Below are 20,580 nucleotides of genomic sequence, written 5' to 3'. Positions count from 1 at the left end.
GTCACGGTGTTCTGAATGTTTATTAAACTAAGGAGAATTAATTTGAAAAGAATAACTTAGACTTTAGTTTAACTTCAGTTTGGAAAAACAAACAAAAACATGTTTATAGTAAGGCACTTACAATAGAAGACTGTTGGGCAATTTAAACTCAGTAATGTCAGTATGCAAAGACCAGAATTAATCAGTAAAAATGTGTTTGATTGGAGTTCTGAGAAGCTGCCCATCTCTGCCTTTTGAGGTTTGACTACTTTTCTGGGTGGATGAACTTCTGGTTAAAGCGTTACTGTAATTCCTGTGGGAAAAATTTGTTCCAGGTAAACAGTGCTTCATGGATAGTTATGTAACATACCTTCCAGTTTTACTTTAGCAGATATCATGCAAAAGTGAAAGTTTGCTGGGTTTACAGGGCCATGACTTAAATAGAAAATTGAAATAAAAATAGATCATTCTTTTGTGCTGTGCCAGTGAAAATGATTGCAGGGAAAGCAACTGGCCCAACTTGGTTATCAGGGAGGAACAAAAATATTTTTGCGAAACCGTGCTTCATCATCATTTGTTGAATAAGTGCTGCTATGATTAATAGAAGTTGTACGCAAGCATCTCATTTAAATGAAATTGTGCGTGGAACGTGATTTAAAACAGGCACATCTTTAATTGCAGCTGGAAAATAGCTTTGAGCTTTGTGAATAAGATCTATAATAAGACTATTTTAAATAGGCTACAATTGAGCCATGTTTTTGCTCTAAAAGAATAATAATGATTTAAACTGAATGAGTATAAAACTTGTTGGAGCTCAATTTAAGTGTATTTAGCGTCTTGGAATGTGGGTGGTTAGTGAAATTCGACAAAAGTGGCGCAAATATTTAGTTAATTTGCTTCTCTGTGTGTTTAGGCCAAGTCAAACAAGGCCAAGTATCTGTTGTGATGTTTGCAAGGGAAGCTGCTTAAATGAAGTAGCCCAGCTGGGACCTCAAAGGAAGACGTTGGAACTCTGGAAGTCTTGCTCTGGAATTGTTGCTCCGCCATCACTCTTGGCCTGTTTGGTGTTTTCACCCTCGCAACCTGCTGTGTGCATAAATGATTTAGGCATGTGGTGGCTTTACAGACTACGAGATTAGGCTTTTCCTTCTTTTTGCATTAATTCATGTATGGTGAGGTTGTATATTTCCGCTGTAGCCCACAACATCAACCCACCCACTGTACTTTTGGGCCTGCATTCCAGCCCTTTGACCAAAGAAGCCGATATGAATTATTTGTTTGACTTTTTTGGCCCCTCCTCACCATTGTGCAGGCTAACTAGTGATGCAAATCCATATGAAAGGGCTTTTGTTTGAGACCCCACCTCCAGTGCCTTTCAAAGAAAAGGCAGAGATTCATATGATAGTCAGAACGTCTCAACCTGCCGAACCCACCCCTTCACCCGAGAGCCCGGGCAGCGTCTGGGAACCAAAGTCTTGAGAGAGATTGATGAAAAAAGTTGCCGGAGTGAAATGCCAGCAGGAAATTGAACTGTCGTGAGCGGGCAGAAAAGAGGAGGAGACGGTGGGGTTCCTTCGGTGTCCGACAGAGCAACAAAAGATCAGCGGAGATATCTGCTAGTCCGCTTACACGCTCTGACAGAGCTTGTACAGGAAATTCCCATCTCCATGGCCACATGGGCAACGGTCCACTCGAGAAACGCTGTTTCACAGGACCTTTTTTTCTTCGCCCTTGCAGCTGCCGGCCAGTGACGGAAGGAGGGTGGAATGTTCACCTTCCTGTCACCATGAAGTGCACATGTACCAGTGCCTCCAGCTGCAGCCGGATGGGTGGGAGAGACTGTTCCCCCCAACAGCAAACATCTGATTCTCATTTCGTTAGAGCCAAAAGCAAGAATGAAAAACCCTTGGATTGCTCCATCAGCTGAGGCCGAAGTTGTGGCTCAGATGGTTGCGAGTTATTGCGTAATACGCTGTGGCAGCGACAGACGTTAGGAGCAGAATTTGGCTCTGGAAGGTGCACTACTAGTTTCTTGATATGAATTCAGTGTAGCTTGATGATACAAGTCCCGGCGCTACCATGTTGGGCAGTTTTGTTCCCACTCAGATTTTCCCATTTGCTTCTAATGCTTTCGGCATTTTTGCTTCTAATCCTTCTGTTCCCCCTCACATGTGGTCAATGGCACATTCTTGACCTGTAAATTTTCTGGAGGGTGACACGGCGCTGGTTTTCGACACACTATCCATCCTGCTTCAAAAGCAAAGAGCACCATGAGTGCCCTTTTGTTGTTAACCTAGCGTAACGACACTGCTTACCCGAGGCCCGAACTGATGACCTTTTGCAAACACTACAACCCCATCACTGACCTCTCAACACATACGCACAGAACTCTCACCAAACTGGTTGTCAACCGCTCCACCCTTTACAAAAGAAAAACCCTCCAGAGGGGGGTTAGCCGTAATTGCGAGTGAGAAAAGGGCATATTTGTCTCAAAGTGCCTGTAAATCACAGGGCCAAGAGGCATGCTGGGGGAGCCGAAGAGGCCGGGGAACGTTGTAAGAGCGCATAGTTCTTACTGATGGAGGAGTCGGTAATTAACAGGATGTGAAGTCGCTCTGGTCGTCTCTCAGTGTTTGAATGCAGGGGGCAGTTATCAAAGCTGGATTAGGTCCATTGAGCTACCACACACATGAGGCCTTAATCACTCAGTGGGGAAAGGGGCCTCTTTTGAAATCAATCTCCTGAGAATCCAACCCAAACTGGGAAATCCATGCCAAAAGCCCTTAGAAAAAATAAACTTGATACATTATGTTGACATTTCTGTTTGACTCTTTCACATTGGCTTAAGCTCAGTGACACTGAATGGGAGGAAAACTAAATGCACTGCTGAATATTAGGGAAATACCTAAATATTTTCTTAACAAATCTGACTAATAAGCGTAAACTGTAATATGGTAGATTGTTTGCTCCCCTTTAAAAAAAAAGGTCCAATGGTAATACCTTGATATACTAGGTATTAGACAGTATTTCTTAATGATCCATTTTTGTAATCTAATACCTGTTGCATCAGTTTTAGCATGGTGATATAGTAAAAGCTATGATTTGAAAGACATGTTTTACTATATGGATGACCTGTACAGGACAGCTATTCAAATGTGTTATAATGTCTTGTTTAGCAGAAGGACGGTAATTAATGAACGTGTGTAATATAATATTGTAGAAATAGACTGTGCGTCATCATACACTTTCATTCAAAAGTTTCTGGTCAGTAAAACTTTTTTAATGCTTCTGAAGGAAGTCTCTTATGCTCACCAACTCTTTTCTATTTTAATGTATTTTAAAAAATATAATTTATTGCTTTGATGGCAAAGATGTTGCTTAATATTTTTGTTAAAACTGTGATACAGGATTCTTTGATGAATAACAGTTCAAAAGAGCAGCAATTACATTTAGAGTTAGAGACTTTTATATAAAGTGACTTACAAATTATATTTATTTGAAATGTAGTTTTTGTAACAATGATCAAAAGTGACAGTAAACAATTTAATGTGTCCTTGCTGAATAAAAGTATTCATTTTTTTAAAAGAAAATCTTACTGAACCCAAACTTTTGAACGGTAGTGTATCTAATGACAGATATAAAATGTTAAATATATATACAATTTTAGATCTTCCAAATCTCGACTAAAATGAACCATGATACATGTTCCAAAAAGATAATGCGGCAGTACTTCTTTGTTAGTGTCTATTTTTGTCGAGTCATTAGTGGTCATACAAGATTGTTGAAAGACATTTAGTGATGTTGAGTCTGTTTTGAGTGCGTTGCCATTTTTCTTTTAGAAGAAAACATGTTGACCTATCTGTCAAGCATTTAATTACCCAGAAAGGTCTCCTCAGGCACCTGTATCCCTGTGTTTGGGCTTGCGTGGCGTCCTCACATTGTCTGTTTTGACCCGAGGAAAACCTGAACAAAAGGCCTCCACAAGTACATTCTTCAGAAGGGCGCTGGTGTACTTTCCCCTCTGATTCTACATCAGAAGTGACACTTGAACAGAATTTTGCTGTGCAGAAGCAGATGTCTGTTTGATCAAGGAGAAGTGTGAAAATTTACAATTTACTCCACCTCATATTGTTCCAAACCACTATGACTTTCTCCCGAATCGGTGAATAATGACTTGGAATATAGTGCATGAGTCATATGGACTGCTTTTATGGTTCATTTTGATGCCTGTCATGCAGTTTTTTTTTTCTTTTGTGTTTTACAGCAAACTGATTGATACAGATTTGGTTGAACTAGCCTTTTAGAGGATGTGATGTGCAGGTTTTCGCGTGCAAACCCAACGGGGCACATACGCCGTCTGAAGTTATTCCTTTCATTCTGATGACAGGAAAGCAGCCGGTGGTATTTATCTGTAAAGACCACAAAAGAACACCCACCGTTCTGTTATTTTGACAGGAAGTGAGGGAGTGTGTGCGCACACGCTTGCAGAGAAGAGAGCGTTTCAACTTTCCCTGTGTATATGCTCACACATTTATCAAGCCTATTAGAATTAGTTGTGCCAAGAATTCCATTAAACGAAGCCAATGTGAACTAAACTGTGTGGAATAAATTTCAGATAATCAATTATTCCAAACAGTTGTCACTCTTGTACCTGTATACCGTTCATCATTGTGGCAGTACACAGCATTATTTCTAGAAAGAAAAGGTGAGTTATAGAAAGTGGAAATATTCTTGAATGAATGAATGATGTGATGACACAGCAGCATTAGCTTGCGCCACCAACAAAAAGTGTTGCGTTTCAAGGTTGCTTTACACTGACAGAAGTCCTTGTGTAAATAGCACTTTCCTTCCACGCATAGTAATGAGTCCAATCCATTGACATGTGCCTTGGGTTGACAGGGTGTGTAGCGTTGAAAAATGTACTGGTCCACTGAGTCTTGCATGCTAAGTCCTTTTCACTGCTTAAGACTTGGAGAATCTGTTTTCTCATTTTTCATTTATCCTCAATTAATCATTCACGAGCTTGAGCTAATATCTCGTGCTTAGAGGCATGCTCATGCATATTTTACTGACATAATAATTAGGATACTCACCTAGCTAGATAAAAATAATTAGCTTTCAATTCACTTCCAATAAAAAAATATTATTTATTGGAACAAAAAAAAAAGTAGGTTATTAACTGATTGTGAGCCAGTAAAATCAGGTAAATTTACATCCACTGGAAGCGGCAATGAAAGTTTTGTTTAGGCTATTGATATAGAGTGTTGTTATTGTTAACTAAAATTATTAAAAACTAAAACTGAAATAAAAATAAATTAAAGTTAAATAGAAAAAGCACATAACAAAATTACTAAAAGTTAAACTAAAATTAAAATGAACTGAAAATACAACAATAAAAGCTGGTAATATAATAATAAAAGCTAATTCAAAATATTAATAGATAATATAATAGTACACTGTTAATTTCTTTAGTATGAAATTACAGTATATTCCAGGTTATTAATTGCATTACTTTCACAGTAATTCCACAGTAGGATTTCTCTTGTATCTAACTGCACTATTGGAAATGTCTTGTAAAATCTACAATATCATACTGTATTTCTACAGTGCATATGTACTATGAAGGTACCCAGCATGCAATGCTGTTTTCATTTGTCACACTTCTGACTTGGCTGGATCAGAAATTTGAATATACAAATATAAGAATACAAAAATACATCATTTCTTCAGCACTTAAGGACTCCTTTTTGAAAAAGTGTGCTTAATTGTATTGAATTTGTACTTCAAATAAGTAATTACATTGTAATAATGTCAAATTAAAGGTTTTACTTCAAAGTAGTTTTAAAGAAGTACACTTATTTTGATGTGTTGACTAACACACCAAAGCATGTGCTTGATTATAAGACATAGAGGTAATTATGAAATTGCATATTCTACTTAAGTGGAAGTTCAGCTCATTGCATTTCATATACATTTAAACTATAGTATTTACATTTAATTGAAATTAACATCCAATTAAGTGACAAATAACATTGTTTTCATCTAAGTGCATTCTTAGGAATTTCGTTATTTCCGTTATAAGTACTCTTTTTAAAAGTATGCTAAAGTGTACTTCTTTTTCGCAAGGTTTGTCCTGTGAGAAAAAAACAAAACAATTTCCCCTTCCGGAGACATTCAATATGAATGCATTTCTTTTAAAAATGCTAACAGAATTCTAAGGCCGTGTGTCCACCAAAGCGTTTTTTCACGCGGCTGGCGTGTTTTTTCAATTGTTTTCAATGGGAGCGCCGCGTTTTTAAAACGCCATGAGCGTAACGAGGCGCTGAGCGTCTTTTTTTTTTTTACAGGTCGCCGAGAGTTGAAGAATGTTCAATTTTTGGTAAAACGCAGCGCTCATCACTGTCACTTCTTACCCAACCGTCCAATCACAATGGAGGAGGGGCGGGACTAATACCACACCGACCAGCCACGTCCGCCACATTCTGCTTGTACAACGTACGTCAACAGATGACAACAATAATAACGGAACAAAATCATTTAAAACAAGAGCCAGAGAAAATACATTACATTGTATTGACATTTTAATATAGAATCAACACAGAAACAAAATATGTGTGAAATGAGATACTAATAACACTTTCGCGGATATTCCGTATTATAACAAGCAAAGTGTCTCAACTGAAAAAAACGCAACGCTGCCAAAACGCTCTCAAGCGCTCACAGCTAGGCGTTTTCAGCAGAGCGCCTAGCGTTTTCAGCTGGCTAAAAACGCTTTGGTGGGCACACGGCCTAAAGTCAGACCTCAAAAGACCTTTTGTTTGGAACAAAACAATTGTTTTCAGTCAATGAAATCAATTAGCATTATGTATTCATGGAGAGGGGGGCCAGAACCTGTCTCTGGTCTATTGATCTCTGAAGGTCAGCTCAGATGAATGATGATTTTCTTTCTCTGATTGGCCATTTCATTCATGCTTCTAATTGGTTGAAATCTCAACTGTTTTTTTTGTTGTTTTTTTTTGCCTTTGTTTCTGTTTTGGATCCACGTGCCACTTCAAGCAGAGGATCGGATCTGACATGTCACAATAATAGTGTTGGGTCCTTAGCTTCATATCCATCAGTAGCCATTGTGACTGCGAGATCACAGAAGCCCCAGGTCATATCTCTGGCTCCAGTAGTCTTCTTGCCGTGGAATGGGCGCCCCGCAGCACATCTACATGGTTTCTCCCCAGTATGTAGGTCACCCACAGCTGCTCCCCAAGTGTTTGTTTGGCTGTCTGTCGCCTTCCATTACCGTTTCATTGCGTGGGTCTCCGGGGTCATGCACGTGGTGTGCCACTCCCCCCTCGCTCACGCTGACATGCCTCTGCAGTCACAGGGTCACAACATACAGATACACACTAATGCATGTGACATAGTGGGCTTTTGATTACTCGTGTTCTGAGAGCAGGACATATAAAAGGCTTTTTTTGTGAGATATTGGCAAGGCGTGTGCCTGACCAATCTGAGCGAGTGTTAAGGATGAAGCTCATCATATGTGAGTCAGTGGGAGAATCTCAAATAGATTATATATGGAATGGCAATGGTATAATAATGATATGCTTCAATAGAAGAATGGTATTACCACTATTTGGACGTGGTATTATGGTGTTGTCATGTTGTTGGTCACTACACAAAAAAATTGTTATATGTAATAATTGTGTCATTTCTAAACCATTGGCATGGTAATACCATTCTTCTATTGAAGCATACCATTAATAATTAAGCAATTCATACTTTTTAAAGTTAAATGATATATACTGTAATGTTTCACTTTATAAATGGTACAGTTAATAACTTTTTACTGTAGTACGTTTACATTTTTTCCTAACTGAAATTAGCTTTTTTTTTTAACAATGTTGGGATACCATGTTGGAGATTATGATAATCATATAGTACCATTATAATTACCATCTGATACCTGCATTGTACCATGGTGCCTCCACAGTATTTTTATCAAGAGCATTTACGTCCTGTAATAGAGGTTTGTTTGTTGAGCAACCCTGGCTTATTGGAGCGCAAATGGTGTCATTGCCTTGACCTGTTCAGCTTTTCACATCCCCTGTGGACTCAACACATCTGCACATTAGCATAATTGTCGGTTGCCATAGCAACCCCAGCACAACACTTAGAGGTCCCGAGCCCCTCACTCTCATCAGTGGACATGAGCTAACAGAAAGTGATTGCGTCCACCCTCACCCTCAGGGCACTGCAATAACACTGTAAAGAGACCTGAGGCCTGCTTCAGTCCTGCACTTTACACAAAGACTCAAGCAGTGGAGCTTCTTCACAGCTGAACACACTCATGATATGTTTTCACACACTATTGTGGCGTTCTTTTGTCCTGCTGGCACAGTTACCAGCCCCTGAGTGATCTGTTTGTGCTGTGGGACACTGTCAGCTGAAGGTTTTTTTTATATATACATTAATGTTCCATTTATTACAACATGCACCAAAAGAACCACAAAAGTACACTTTTTAAAGTTTTCCTATTATGCTTTTTTACATTTGTTTTTAACGTTAGTGTGTAATGTTGCTGTTTGAGCATGAATAGGTCTGAAAACTTACAAAGCACAAAGTCACTCCAAAAGGTGTTATTCTCTATATCAGTGTGCACTGTTTCAGAACTCCCCCTTGTAGTCTTGAGTTTTCTTCCGGGAATGTGCATGTCAGGCCTGTTTAAGTTGCGTTAGTGTGTTAAACTCGTGGTTATGGTAAGGGAAGTGACATTTCTGAAACACGCTCAAAGCGGTTGACCAATCACAACACACTGGTCCAGCCAACCAATCAGAGCACACTGAGCTTTTCGGAAGGAGGGACTTCATAGAGACAGGAATTAACCAGAGCGTTACTGACAGATTGAAAAGAGAGGTGCTGCAACAATGTAAAGTATGTGGCTTTTTTTTGCTTTTTGCTTTTTTAACTGTGAAGCATGAAAACCTATTGTAATAGACCCTAAAAACAAAATCAAGACACTGTTAAAGGGTATAGTATGGCCTCTTTAAAATAAAGGGGATTTTAACAGCCATGCCATAGAAGAACCATTTTTGATTCCCCAAAGAACCTTTCAGTGAACATTTTTCTACTATAAAGAACCTTTTGTGGAATGAATAGTTTCCATGGATGTTAAAGGATCTTAATGGAATCATAGATGCCAATAAAAAACCTTAATTTTTAAAAGTGTTGTCATACCATGTTTCAGATCTTTATTTAGTCATATGATAGCTTTATGTGAAAAACAGATAGAAAATTAAGTTATTCTCTGGAAATCCTCTCATGCATAGCTCTTAAATTCCATGCACGCTTGCACGTTCAAATGTGTAACAGTTCTTGACAGACTGACAGCTTAGTGGGTGACCTGTTAACTCTGTGTATTGTGCACACTGCGGTTATGTCATCTGTCACCGTAAATTATCAAGCTCTTTAAACTGAGTTGATTCTGATTGGCTGTCAATGTTTTCATCATTTATCAGCTTGAATAAATTGTTCTGAAAGTGATTCCAATGATATTGTTATCGTAATATGATCTATGCTATGTTATGATAACATTGTAATGATTTACAGTGCTATGCATAAGTTTAGGCACCCATGCTAAAGTTGACTAAAAAGAGGAATAAAAAATCATCTTTTGGAAATTGAACTTAATGCCTTAATTAAAAAAATTAGGAAAAATCAAACCTTTAAGGACACCAATTTTCTTTGTGAATGAATAATGTATCGTAAATAAATAAATGTTCTTCCTTAAAATACAGGGTGCATAAGTTTGGACACCCCTATGTTAAATTCCCATAGAGGCAGGCAGATTTTTATTTTTAAGTATTTTAAAAAAGAAAATTGGTGTCCTTAAAGGTTGGATTTTTCCTAATTTTTTTAATTAAGGCATTAAGTTCAATTTCCAAAAGATGATTTTTTATTCCTCTTTTTAGTCAACTTTAGTATGGGTGCCTAAACTTATGCATAGCACTGTATGTGTAGTGTAAAGTTACTCAAAACTATGGTATATAGTCTTTTTCCCTTTCATTGGCATTGGACTGTTATGCTTTGCACAATTCTATTCTTAATTCCTTTTGAGTTTAGATTTTGGTTGAGATAGAAATAATGTATGTTGACCAGTGTTAGTGTTGCAATTTTTTAAAATCTTTTGACAAAAACAAAATTGTCATAGCAACCCGTGACATTCTACTCTGAGCTGTCCTAGAAATGGCAACACTATCAACGCCGAAATGAATCTGCAGCAGTCAGGTGGTGCAAATCAGCGCTCTTTAAGTTTTAAGTTTACATTCATTATTATTGTAACGTTATGTGCTTTGAGACACGAGGTCGTTTAATGCCGTCTCTCGTTAAGCTTTGCAAACGTGTGTGCGTTCATGTGTTTTTTGGAAGAGGTGTGGCTTTAGAGAGCGCTCTAAAGGAAGGGTGGGTTCTTATGCTTTCAAAGCTAGCTTGCTATTGCTAGCCTCTCCGAAATTGTCTACCCTAGATTTAAATGTAAATGAATAACTGGTATTTTTGGAGGGGAGTTCAGTTTTATGAGGAGGTTTTTACTTTTCCATCACACTGCAATGAAAACTGGCCAAGTAATGAGATTAATGCCTTTGGTCACATGCTCAGAGCTGGTGCTCACGTATACAGCATTATGTACAGTGAATAGCAGAGGAAGAATCCGGAACCGGCTCTCTTGTCTCTGTACTCTTGGTGTTAGAAACGGAAATGTGCGTACTGCTGCCATTTTGTGCTGCTGTATTTCTGTTTCTCTGTAAGCGCCACCTACTGTCCAAGCATGAAGCCTGAATTCTTTTTTTATCCCATGCAAGAATTTTTTGAAAAATTTCCATGTGGGCCTTTAGTTCATTAGTGAATATCATTACTGCAAAATAAAATACACAATCCAAAACTTTTTTCCCCCTGCAGATATCGATAACGGTTCATTTTGGTAAATGAGATGATAACTCGGTAGTGAGTGATTGAGTCGTTTTGTGAATCTGTTCAACCAATGGACTGAAAACAGCTGGCTCAAATGAATCATTCACTCACTCTATGAAACAGGAGGTTGTCTATTTATGATCTACATTATTTTGTGTTGTCTTTCACATTTGTTGTCGTGGGGCAGTAGATTCAGCAGCGGGGCAACTGGGGTGCTACAGAGTCACAATGATATCTATAGAAATAACTTTCACTCCTCACAGTTCTGAGCCAGTGTCATGTTGAGAATTGAAACTGACTGAGATTAAATGTTTGTGGTTTTTCCAGAGGCCCTCACGGAGAAGCACAGCCCTCAGACTGCCCACAATCTGATCCAGGAGGAGGTTGCACGTGCCGAAGAACAGTCTGAGGTGATTTGAAAGTCCTTTGCATCCTTTATATCTCCAGAAACTCTTTCTGTGTCTTTTATGTTCAGTCCCTCCCCGCTCCATATCAAAAGACTGGTAAAATTTTGACATGTTATTTTTTGAGCGTTGAATGAACATGCCCTGTGAACTGAACCAGAACAAAGCAGAATGAAAGCCTGACAAAAGTGCAGAAAGTCCTTACTCTACATGACACAATCCTTGTTTACACAGAACCGCTCTGAATATAAGGGTGATGTGAAGGTGAAAATCCACTCTAAAAATCCACTAACCTCTAAACTACTTACAAAGATGGATCTGTGATCTAATCAATGATTCAAAGCATTGACAGCCCATAAAGCCCATGTTATAAATAAGAGATGAGGCTAACACATCAGAGCTGATGTCATGTCTCCAGCACTGTGGTTTGTCCCAGAAGTGGAAAACCATCACTCCCAACATTTCATTAAGAACATTCTCCTCACGTGGTGTTCAATTGTTTTTCCTGCTACTGTAGATATACAGTAGGTGTATAACTAAAACTATATGGAATTAGCAGATGTTCTTGCTTATTGGCCCAAGTCATACTATACTCAATAAGTCTCAATAATATTCCCTTCTTCAATATAAGTCTATGAGACTTTTTTTTTTTGCCCACCAGGCAAAATAATGCATTTCTGATTGCTTAAAGTAATAGTACTCAAGAAGTTGCTTCACTTGAGCTGTCATTCGCATCTGTAGCACTGGTGAAGGACAAGTTTGAAGTAATAGACTGTACAAATTGTTCAAAATGAATACAACAGTTGTTGTAAAATCAGCCCTCATGGTCTCAGAAGCATGAAAATGGTTTCATCTGTTTGTATGGGTATAATTAAATGTTTCATTTTGCCTTGGAATGTCTGTGTATCCCTGTTTTTCATCCATGTGCTCATGTTCTTTGTTAACATTCATTACTAGTATTGGGAAATCAGGCTTGTTTGCACGTACCGATTCCTTTGAACAGTTTCTACTGTTCTACTGTTTATTTGATTAAAAATACAGTAAAACAGTATTATTGTGAAATATCAAATTTACAACTTAAATGAATTGTTTTGTATTTTAATATATTTTAAAATGTATTTATTCCTGTGATGGCAATGCTGACTTGTCAGTCTTCAGTGTCACATGATCCTTCAAAAATCATTTTAATATGCATATTTGTTGCTCAAGAAACATTTCAACGTTGAACATTTTTGAGGAAACCATGATGGATTTTTTCAGGATTCTTTGATGAATAGAAATCTTTCGTAACATTGTAAAAATGATACATTTAGAGCCTAAATATAATTAGCAAAAAGCAAGGCAAAAAATAACTTCTCTGTATTTTTATAAAATGCTATTTATTAAAACTGTTTCACATACAGATCAATGAGTTGTTGACTCAAAACTACGTGTTTACAAACCATTTGAATGGATTCATGGAAAAGATTTGACTCAGAAGAACGATTTCTCCACAAATTGAACGTCGCTAATCATTACGTGATATGTTAGCATCACAGACTATTCAACAAAGGGCTTAAAAAAGCTCAGCACAACATGTGCCATTGGAAAAATACTTCTTATATGTGTTCTCTTGTTGTTGTCTCAGCCTCCCTCAGCTGTGTCTGATTGATCCACGTTGGGTTATCCGTCTTCAAGCTGTAAACAAGCACTGTGTCTTCCACCTCACACAGGCCCGATCGATAGCTCTGTGACTTTGTCATTATGCCCCTGCCGTCTGATTGATGATCTCACTCCGTCGTAAGTAAGTTGTACGGAGAGCCAGACTTCAGCAGGACCCGTGCCAGACAAAACATCAGACCGACACGTGTGTTTAAAGCCGTGGATTCCCGCAGGACTTGCATATTCTATTAGTCTGGAAAAGGACTGACAGCAACCATTCATAGAGACTGCTGTTAATATGAAACTATAAAATTTTAATGATGCCTTGATTGAGGAATTATTAAGAGCTAATAAACAGCAGGAGACCACATGAAACACTGTCGGAGGGCTCTGCTTAATCCATGAAGACAAACAGACAAAACATTTGGGGGAATTTATAACTTTTGGATACTTGTAACTTTGTGTTCATGCAATAGTAATTTTACTTTTGATTACACTGGGAAACCCCACTGAGGCAAGGCATCATTACTGTTGCTCATGCTTGAGCGATTTCAACAAACCCCTGACCCTAAGTAATAACTTGTAATGTAGTGTTTGCCATGTTTGTTTTGTTTAAAAAGGTGTGCTATGATTTGATTTTTGCCTGCCAACCATTTAAACGAGTGAAAAAAATCCCATAGACTTGCATTGAAATGAGGATTTGGGCCAAAAAAAAAAAAATCATCCCAAAGGTGCTCTATTGCAGGGGTATTCAAATACAATTTGAGAACATCCAGTTACACAAAATTCCTTAGTGGGAAAGGTCCGGATAGATATTGTCATTTATCAGTGCTGTAGTACAGCACAGTAACGACCATACTTGTCCGAACTATGATTTGGGATCAGTTGTTTTCAGGACTAATATTAAATATATTAAATGAGACCATTCAGACACATTTTAAGGACATAATTGTACAGGCTGTACTTGTAGGCTATTACTATTTGTCTTGCTGCATCAAGAAAAAATAGAGAATTACAGTAAAACTAAAAGTATTTAACAAATAGGTACACTTTCAAAAATATACTAAACTGCACATTTGTGACAACATATCTGAGCAAAAGTGGTTGCATATTAATCTGTATGCAAAAAAGTCACTGTTGTACATGCATTGGGCATTTCACTAAATTTAATAAATAATAATAATATCTAAGTGCACATTTAATAGAGAGCAAAGGAGAGTCCAATAGAGGAAAAAATTCTGACTGAACAGACTTTGTTCCATGCATGCACCAGTCACTCCTCGCATCAATGACTGATGGGAAAAATTACACTTTTTTTCTCCTGCCAATACTTTGAACTGTGGGGGAAAAAAATGGTGTGAGTGCAATTCTAAGACAGTGGTGCAGCTGTTCATTGCTAAGCTTGATGTGGTACTTGGTGTTAATAATGTTCATTGTGGAGAATGCTGACTCACAGCAGTATGTGAAACCAAACATGGTCAGGATGTGTAGTTGTAGTATCACTTTATTTAGAACAGGGACATCACCTGCCTACACCTTCTATCCCCAGAAAGTGGCAGGGTCACAATTACCAACCTGCTCTTTCAAAGCCACATTTTCTTGCAGTTCAGTCAACTTCATTTGTAGTGATGCAACATTTGCCCATCTGAAGATCTGTTTTGCTTCCTCTGGAAACTCATTTGTGACCAAGAAGGGGTTCTGTATGATCAGCAGCATTTTACTCCAAGAACAAAATCATCAAATTGAGTCTTGAAGTTGTCCATCAGCTTCTGTATGAAGCTAGCATGGTAGGTCATGTCTTTCTCTCCCTGATGGGTTTGCTCCAAAAGTTTGTTCAAAAGACAAGTTCACCTTGGAGATCAGTCTTGAAAATCTCCAATTTCTTCTGGAAATCCCGGTCAGCTTTTATCATATACTGTGTTGTTCTATCCCTGCAGCTCAATGTTGAGCTCATTAAGATGTGATGCAATGTTTGCCAAAAATGCTGCTTTTTACATCTTCTCCACATCTTCCAAACACTCTTTTGCTCTGATAGGAAAGCTTTGATCTCCTCCCGAATAGCCCAAAGGTGCTCTAAGACCTTGCCTTTGCTGAGCCATCTGACATTGCTGTGCAGTAGTAAGTCATCATAGCCATCATAGACACCATCATTCTGTGATGACGGCGACCACGACTTCAGATCCATCCCTCTTTTTTGTCAGCATCCCTTTGATGGCCTCATGGATGTCCTCTCCTCGTGTGTGTGATTCAAGAGTTGTTAAACCCAGCAGAATTCCTTCTTTGTTTCATCTTAGAATCTCACAAATACCAGAAGCTGGGCATTATCAGTGGTATCTGTTGATTCATCCACAGCTCAAGAAATGCACGGTGCATTCTGAATGGCCTCATCAAGTTAGCACATCTTCAGCTAATATTTCAGTTCTTAACGTTGACATTTTTGACGAGCGCTATGGACTCGGAGTATATAAGGCACATTGGTTTTGGACTTGTTGCAGGGAGAATGAATGCATTATTTTTCTGTCCATTTTCGCTATCAACTTTTCTTTTCTTTGAACAAGCCGTACTCATAGAGAGCGAAACATTGCGCTGGTGTCGATCCTGTTTGAAAGCTGACTAAAATTATTTTATTGACTTTTTTAAATGATTTTATTGATATTGTTTAATGCTGTTCAGTACGTATTGGTCTTTTGCTGGGACTGTGGTCCACCATTTGAATTTGACTGCTCTATTGGATTGAGATCTGGTCAATGTGAAGGCCATTTGAGTATTGTGAACTCATTGTCATGTTCAAGAAAACAGTTTGAGATGATTTGAGCTTTCTGACATGACGAGTTTATCCTGCTGGTACTGGAAGTAGGACACACTGGGTAGAAGATTGTACACTGTGGTCATAAAGTGATGCATGGTCAGCAACAATACTCAGGTAGACTGTGGTGTTTAAACGATTCTCAGTTGGTACTAAAGGGCCCAAAGTGTGCCAGGAAAATATTCCCACACCATTACACCACCACCAGCAGCCTGAACCGTTGATACAAGGCAGGATGGATCCATGCTTTCATGGTGTTTAGACCAAATTCTGACCTTTCATCTGAATGTCACAGCATAAATTGAGACTCATCAGATCATGCAACGTTTTTCCAATCTTCTGTTATCCAATTTTGGTGAGCCCTTGTGAATTGTACCATCAGATTCTGTTCTTATCTGACAGGACTGGCACTGGTGTGTCTTCTGCTGCTGTAGCACATCTGCTTTAAGGTTTCTTAAAAGTTCTGTTGTGCGTTCAGAGATGCTCTTCTGCAGACCTTATTTGAGTTACTGTTGCCTTTCTATCAGCTCGAACCAGTTTGGCCATTCTCCTCTGACCTCTGGCATCAACAAGGCATTTTCGCTCACAGAACTGCTGCTCATTTTCTCTTTTTCAGACCATTCTCTGTAAACCCTAGAGGTGGTTGTGCGTGACAATCCCAGTAGATCAGCAGTTTCTGAAATACTCAGAAAACCTTCAGCCTGTCTGGCACAAACAACCATGCCATGTTCAAAGTCACTTAAATCACCGGGGTGTGTGTGTGTGATAATTTTCTAAACTAAAAGTTTTTCATGTAGTTTTTTGTACTTTATTTTGCTTTATTTCAAATAGCGAAAATTATTTTTTATAGTTTTAGTTTTGGTAAACAGTAACAACACTTCCCAGCAACCTCATGTTAACATGCTAAAAACAGTCAGAACATCTGAGTAAACGTATCACAACGCCTTGGAAACCACTAAGTTTTACTTCTGAAAATGTACAAATCACATTTATATTTATAATTTCTGAAAGGACAAGAGGAACTTAGAAGACGTATATTTGTATGGATGTAATAGCTTTTGGATCCTTTTACTTTATATTTGTGGAATGGTAGCTTTACCTGCAATTATAAAATGCCAATGTGACGTAGATGGGGTAGGACATCATATTGCGGAACCTCATTTATTAATTTATTTATTTGAGTCACACACTGCATGTTATTGTCCTACATTGATGTGTAGTTTGCCAAGGGCAGTGTCTTAAAAGACTTTATTGTTCTGTCTGCGAGTACATTTGGGGGTGGGTTTGTGCAGACGAGGCTTATTAATTATTCAATCCCCCATACTGAGACAGTGCAGACACCTGCCCCTTCCACCAGAGGCTTCAGTAGACACATGAGCTCATGTTAAATTTATCCTACCATTTATTTGTGCAGACGTGTTTGTGCGTTAAACTCTACAATGCAAAAAAACAATGTCTAAATTCATTGATTTTCCCTGCTGTGAAAACAAACAAACAAAAAAACATCTTAAACAAGCCTAAAGTAGTTTTATGGTTTTAGAGAGGTTTTAGGAACTTTTATGCTTGTCAGAATGGGAGATCAACTAAAGTAGACCAGATTTCCCCAATTCTTTCTATTCAGTGCAATTATCAATTCAAAGGCTGCAAAAATAAAAGCTTGAAAATGTTAAAAGCTTTAGGTTTTGAAACTTTGAAAGTGAAGAATTCAAGAAATAAAGGTCTAAATATTAGTATTGCCACTTTTAGTGTAAAATAAAATTATTATTATTATGATCTAATATTCATTTTAATTGGACAGTAGAATCATAATTTACAACACTACTATATTTCGGTCTTTTATTTATTTGGTATATTATTATTATTATTAGTTTTATTATTATATGCAATTTGATTGGGTTCCTAAAACACAGAGAGGTTGGTCGTGCAGTGTTATATATGAATACATTATAATAGAAACAAATCAGAATAAAACCTTTACTAAAAAAGATGACAAAATATTAAAGCATTTGATCTGTTTATTTGCCCTGTGATCATTAATTAACATTCGAATGTGCTGTTAAATTATTAAAATATGTGACCCTGGACAAAACCAGTCACATGGGTACATTGGGTATATGCTTTCCATTGATGTATGGTTTATTAGGATCGGACAATATTTGGCCGAGATACAGCTATTTGAAATCTGGAATCTGAGGGTGCAAAAAAATCGAAACATTGAGAAAATCATCTTTAAAGTTGTCCATTTATGTTGGCGATTGTGCTGCATTCACTCACAAAAATAAATGTTTTATATATTTACGGTAGGAAACTTACAAAATATCTTCATGGAACATGAAGATTCATCCTCTTGACTTTTGGCATAAAAGAAAAATCAATCATTTTTGACCCATACAATGTATTGTTGGCAATTGCCACAAATATACCTGTTTGACTTGTGACTGGTTTTGTGATCCAGGGTCACATATTTACTTAAAATCTCAGTGGGTACATCAAATAAATATTTAACATTTAAGGGTTTCCCCAGAGCTAGACCATCTTAAACCTGCTAAGACCAGCAATCTACCTTTTTTTCCCAGCAGGGTTTATTTAACTCAAAATTATTTCTTGAAATGATAGAATCAATCAGACTGCTTGAGATTTTGCCACTAAAAGTAATATATTAGGTGTAAAAATAACTTGTTTTATGCAACTGGGCTTTGACATTTGTCTTGGAACATGATGAGTCAAAAAGACAACTGCGTCACACTTGTTATGAATCCGGCTTGACTTCCCGCCCTCTAATACCTGTTTATTTGTCATTTGACCTTCACAGGAGTTGCTGGAGAGGTTCATGGAGGGCCACGTTCCCCTGGAGGAATTCCTTGATTCTTTTCAAAGCCACAGGAAGACGTACCATATCCGCCGCGCTCAAGCCGAGAAGCTCCAGGAGTTCAACAGACCCGACAGGAAAGCGAAGAAACGGGAGGAGGAGCAGAAGAGGGAAGTGGAGCACAAGGATTCCCGTCCCAATGGCATCAGCGCTCCCCACGGCCCTCCTCGTGTCTTCCAGCTCAGATACGGTCTGACCCCGGCCATCCTGCTGCCTCTTTCCTCTTCCTCGGCTTCGGTCCTACCTCCTCTGGACTCGCGCTCATGCCACCCGCAGGTCTCAGGGCCTGGCGCTCCTCACTCCTGCCCCGGGCAGCCCGTCGGCCTGAGAGTAATAGGACAGTTACCCGGCTGGCCGGTGAGACCGGTCCGATTGCAGCAGCTGTACAGGCCCAGTCCCCATCAGTCCGAGCCTCCGTGTCGATAACGCTCAGCACAGCGAGTTTGACGTGAAAGCAGAAGTCCACAAATTACGCAATGACCACGTGAAGCCTTCATCGAGTCGATGTATAATACTGATGCTGCCATGAAATCAAACTAGGGCTGCACAATCAGTCGCAATGAAACCGCACGCGATTTGGCAAAGGCTGCGATTATTTAATGTGCAGCTTGTCAGTGCAGCGCGGCTGACCGGTAGTAAATGCTGCTCCATCTGAACACCAGAGGGCGCTCTCACGCAAAAATGCCTCGCCGTAAAAGTAGGATAACGCACATCATTCCAGGAAATCCCTATCGGGCATCATCGCTGTAGCTGAATAAGCAGAAGATTGAAACGCTTTAAACATGACTAATAAATACACGACTGCCTTATTCTGTGTAAGAAGCCGCATCATCTCACAGAAGGATGCTCAACTGTCGTTACGAAGTGAGTTTGGAGTAAAAGCATGTTATTAAATGTTGTCTTTTGTCGGACAAGAGGTTCATAAATGCTTCTCATGTTTGGAAAGATGTTTGACGCGTGTTGCTTTTTTCAAATGCACATTATAAGTGACTCAAACTCACAGTGCTTTCAGATGGAGCAGCGTTTACATCAATGACAAGCTGAGCATAAAAAATAATCGCGATAAGCCAAATCGGTTTAAGTGCTATTACGTGGAAATTGCGATTCATCGTTCAGCCCTAAATCAAACATTCATGTACCCAAAAGGGGAGGATAGCAGAAAGCCATAAAGTATTTGTTAATGTTGCTTGTCGTTGTGGCTTGTTCGTTTAACTTGGTTGTGTTTTGTATTTGTGTGGGTTTAGTCGGGACGTGGCAGGAGTTTAGCTGCTGTTTGAATGAGGGAAGTGCCCTGTTTCATGAGACACTACTTTTTGACTGGAAGGTCTTTCGGACCGCTGAGGGACTTGTGAAATGGCACCTTTTTGTAATGTTAATGGATGTTAAATAAAGTCTAATCATGATGTTTATTTTAAACCAATATTTGGTTGTTTTGTATTTTATTTTCTGTGTCCTTGGTGTTGGTCTTGAATTTACTATACTATAAAAATCTGTTCACACAACAACATGTTTTTGCATTCCACTGCGCTACTTTACACGGAGAATCTTTCTTGAAACAACAAATTTACCTGAGATTCAAAAATGAAATAGTTACATGAGTATGAGTATAATTTTTTTTTTTTTTTTTTTTTAAGTTTTATTGATATTATATTGGGTAAAATAAAAACAATCTGTCAAGAACATCACAAATCTGGTCAGGTTTCACCTCAACATCAAATGAATGAAATAATTAATTAAGAAAAGAACCATAATATATATATATATATATATATATATATGGGTTGTAACATTATTTGAATGAAAATTAAGAAAAATTTCCCCTAATATATTTGTACTATAATGTACTGTTATATATGCAAGAAGTAAAATTCTTTGAAAAAATTAATTGTGAATATTGTAAATTTCGGGCTCATTACAGTAAT

At 38.3% G+C, this 20,580-nt stretch overlaps 1 protein-coding gene across 1 annotated transcript in view; it reads left to right on the top strand.

Moving 5' to 3' along the window:
- Positions 1 to 20,078, top strand: part of vps37d (VPS37D subunit of ESCRT-I) — a 37,428-nt gene extending 17,350 nt beyond the window's left edge. Inside the window, exons 3-4 of the mRNA XM_079872226.1 lie at positions 11,266 to 11,348; positions 18,602 to 20,078. Of these exons, the coding sequence (XP_079728352.1) occupies positions 11,266 to 11,348; positions 18,602 to 19,084 (566 nt within the window). The 3' untranslated portion in view covers positions 19,085 to 20,078. The remainder of the gene's footprint in view (positions 1 to 11,265; positions 11,349 to 18,601) is intronic.
- Positions 20,079 to 20,580: the final 502 nt, after the last annotated feature.

The sequence above is a fragment of the Squalius cephalus genome (genome assembly GCF_949319135.1).
Source record: "Squalius cephalus genome assembly, chromosome: 5".
Classification (NCBI taxonomy): domain Eukaryota; kingdom Metazoa; phylum Chordata; class Actinopteri; order Cypriniformes; family Leuciscidae; genus Squalius; species Squalius cephalus.
The sequence above is the reverse complement of the archived record's forward strand: the minus strand, read 5'-3'. Positions and strand labels throughout refer to the sequence as shown.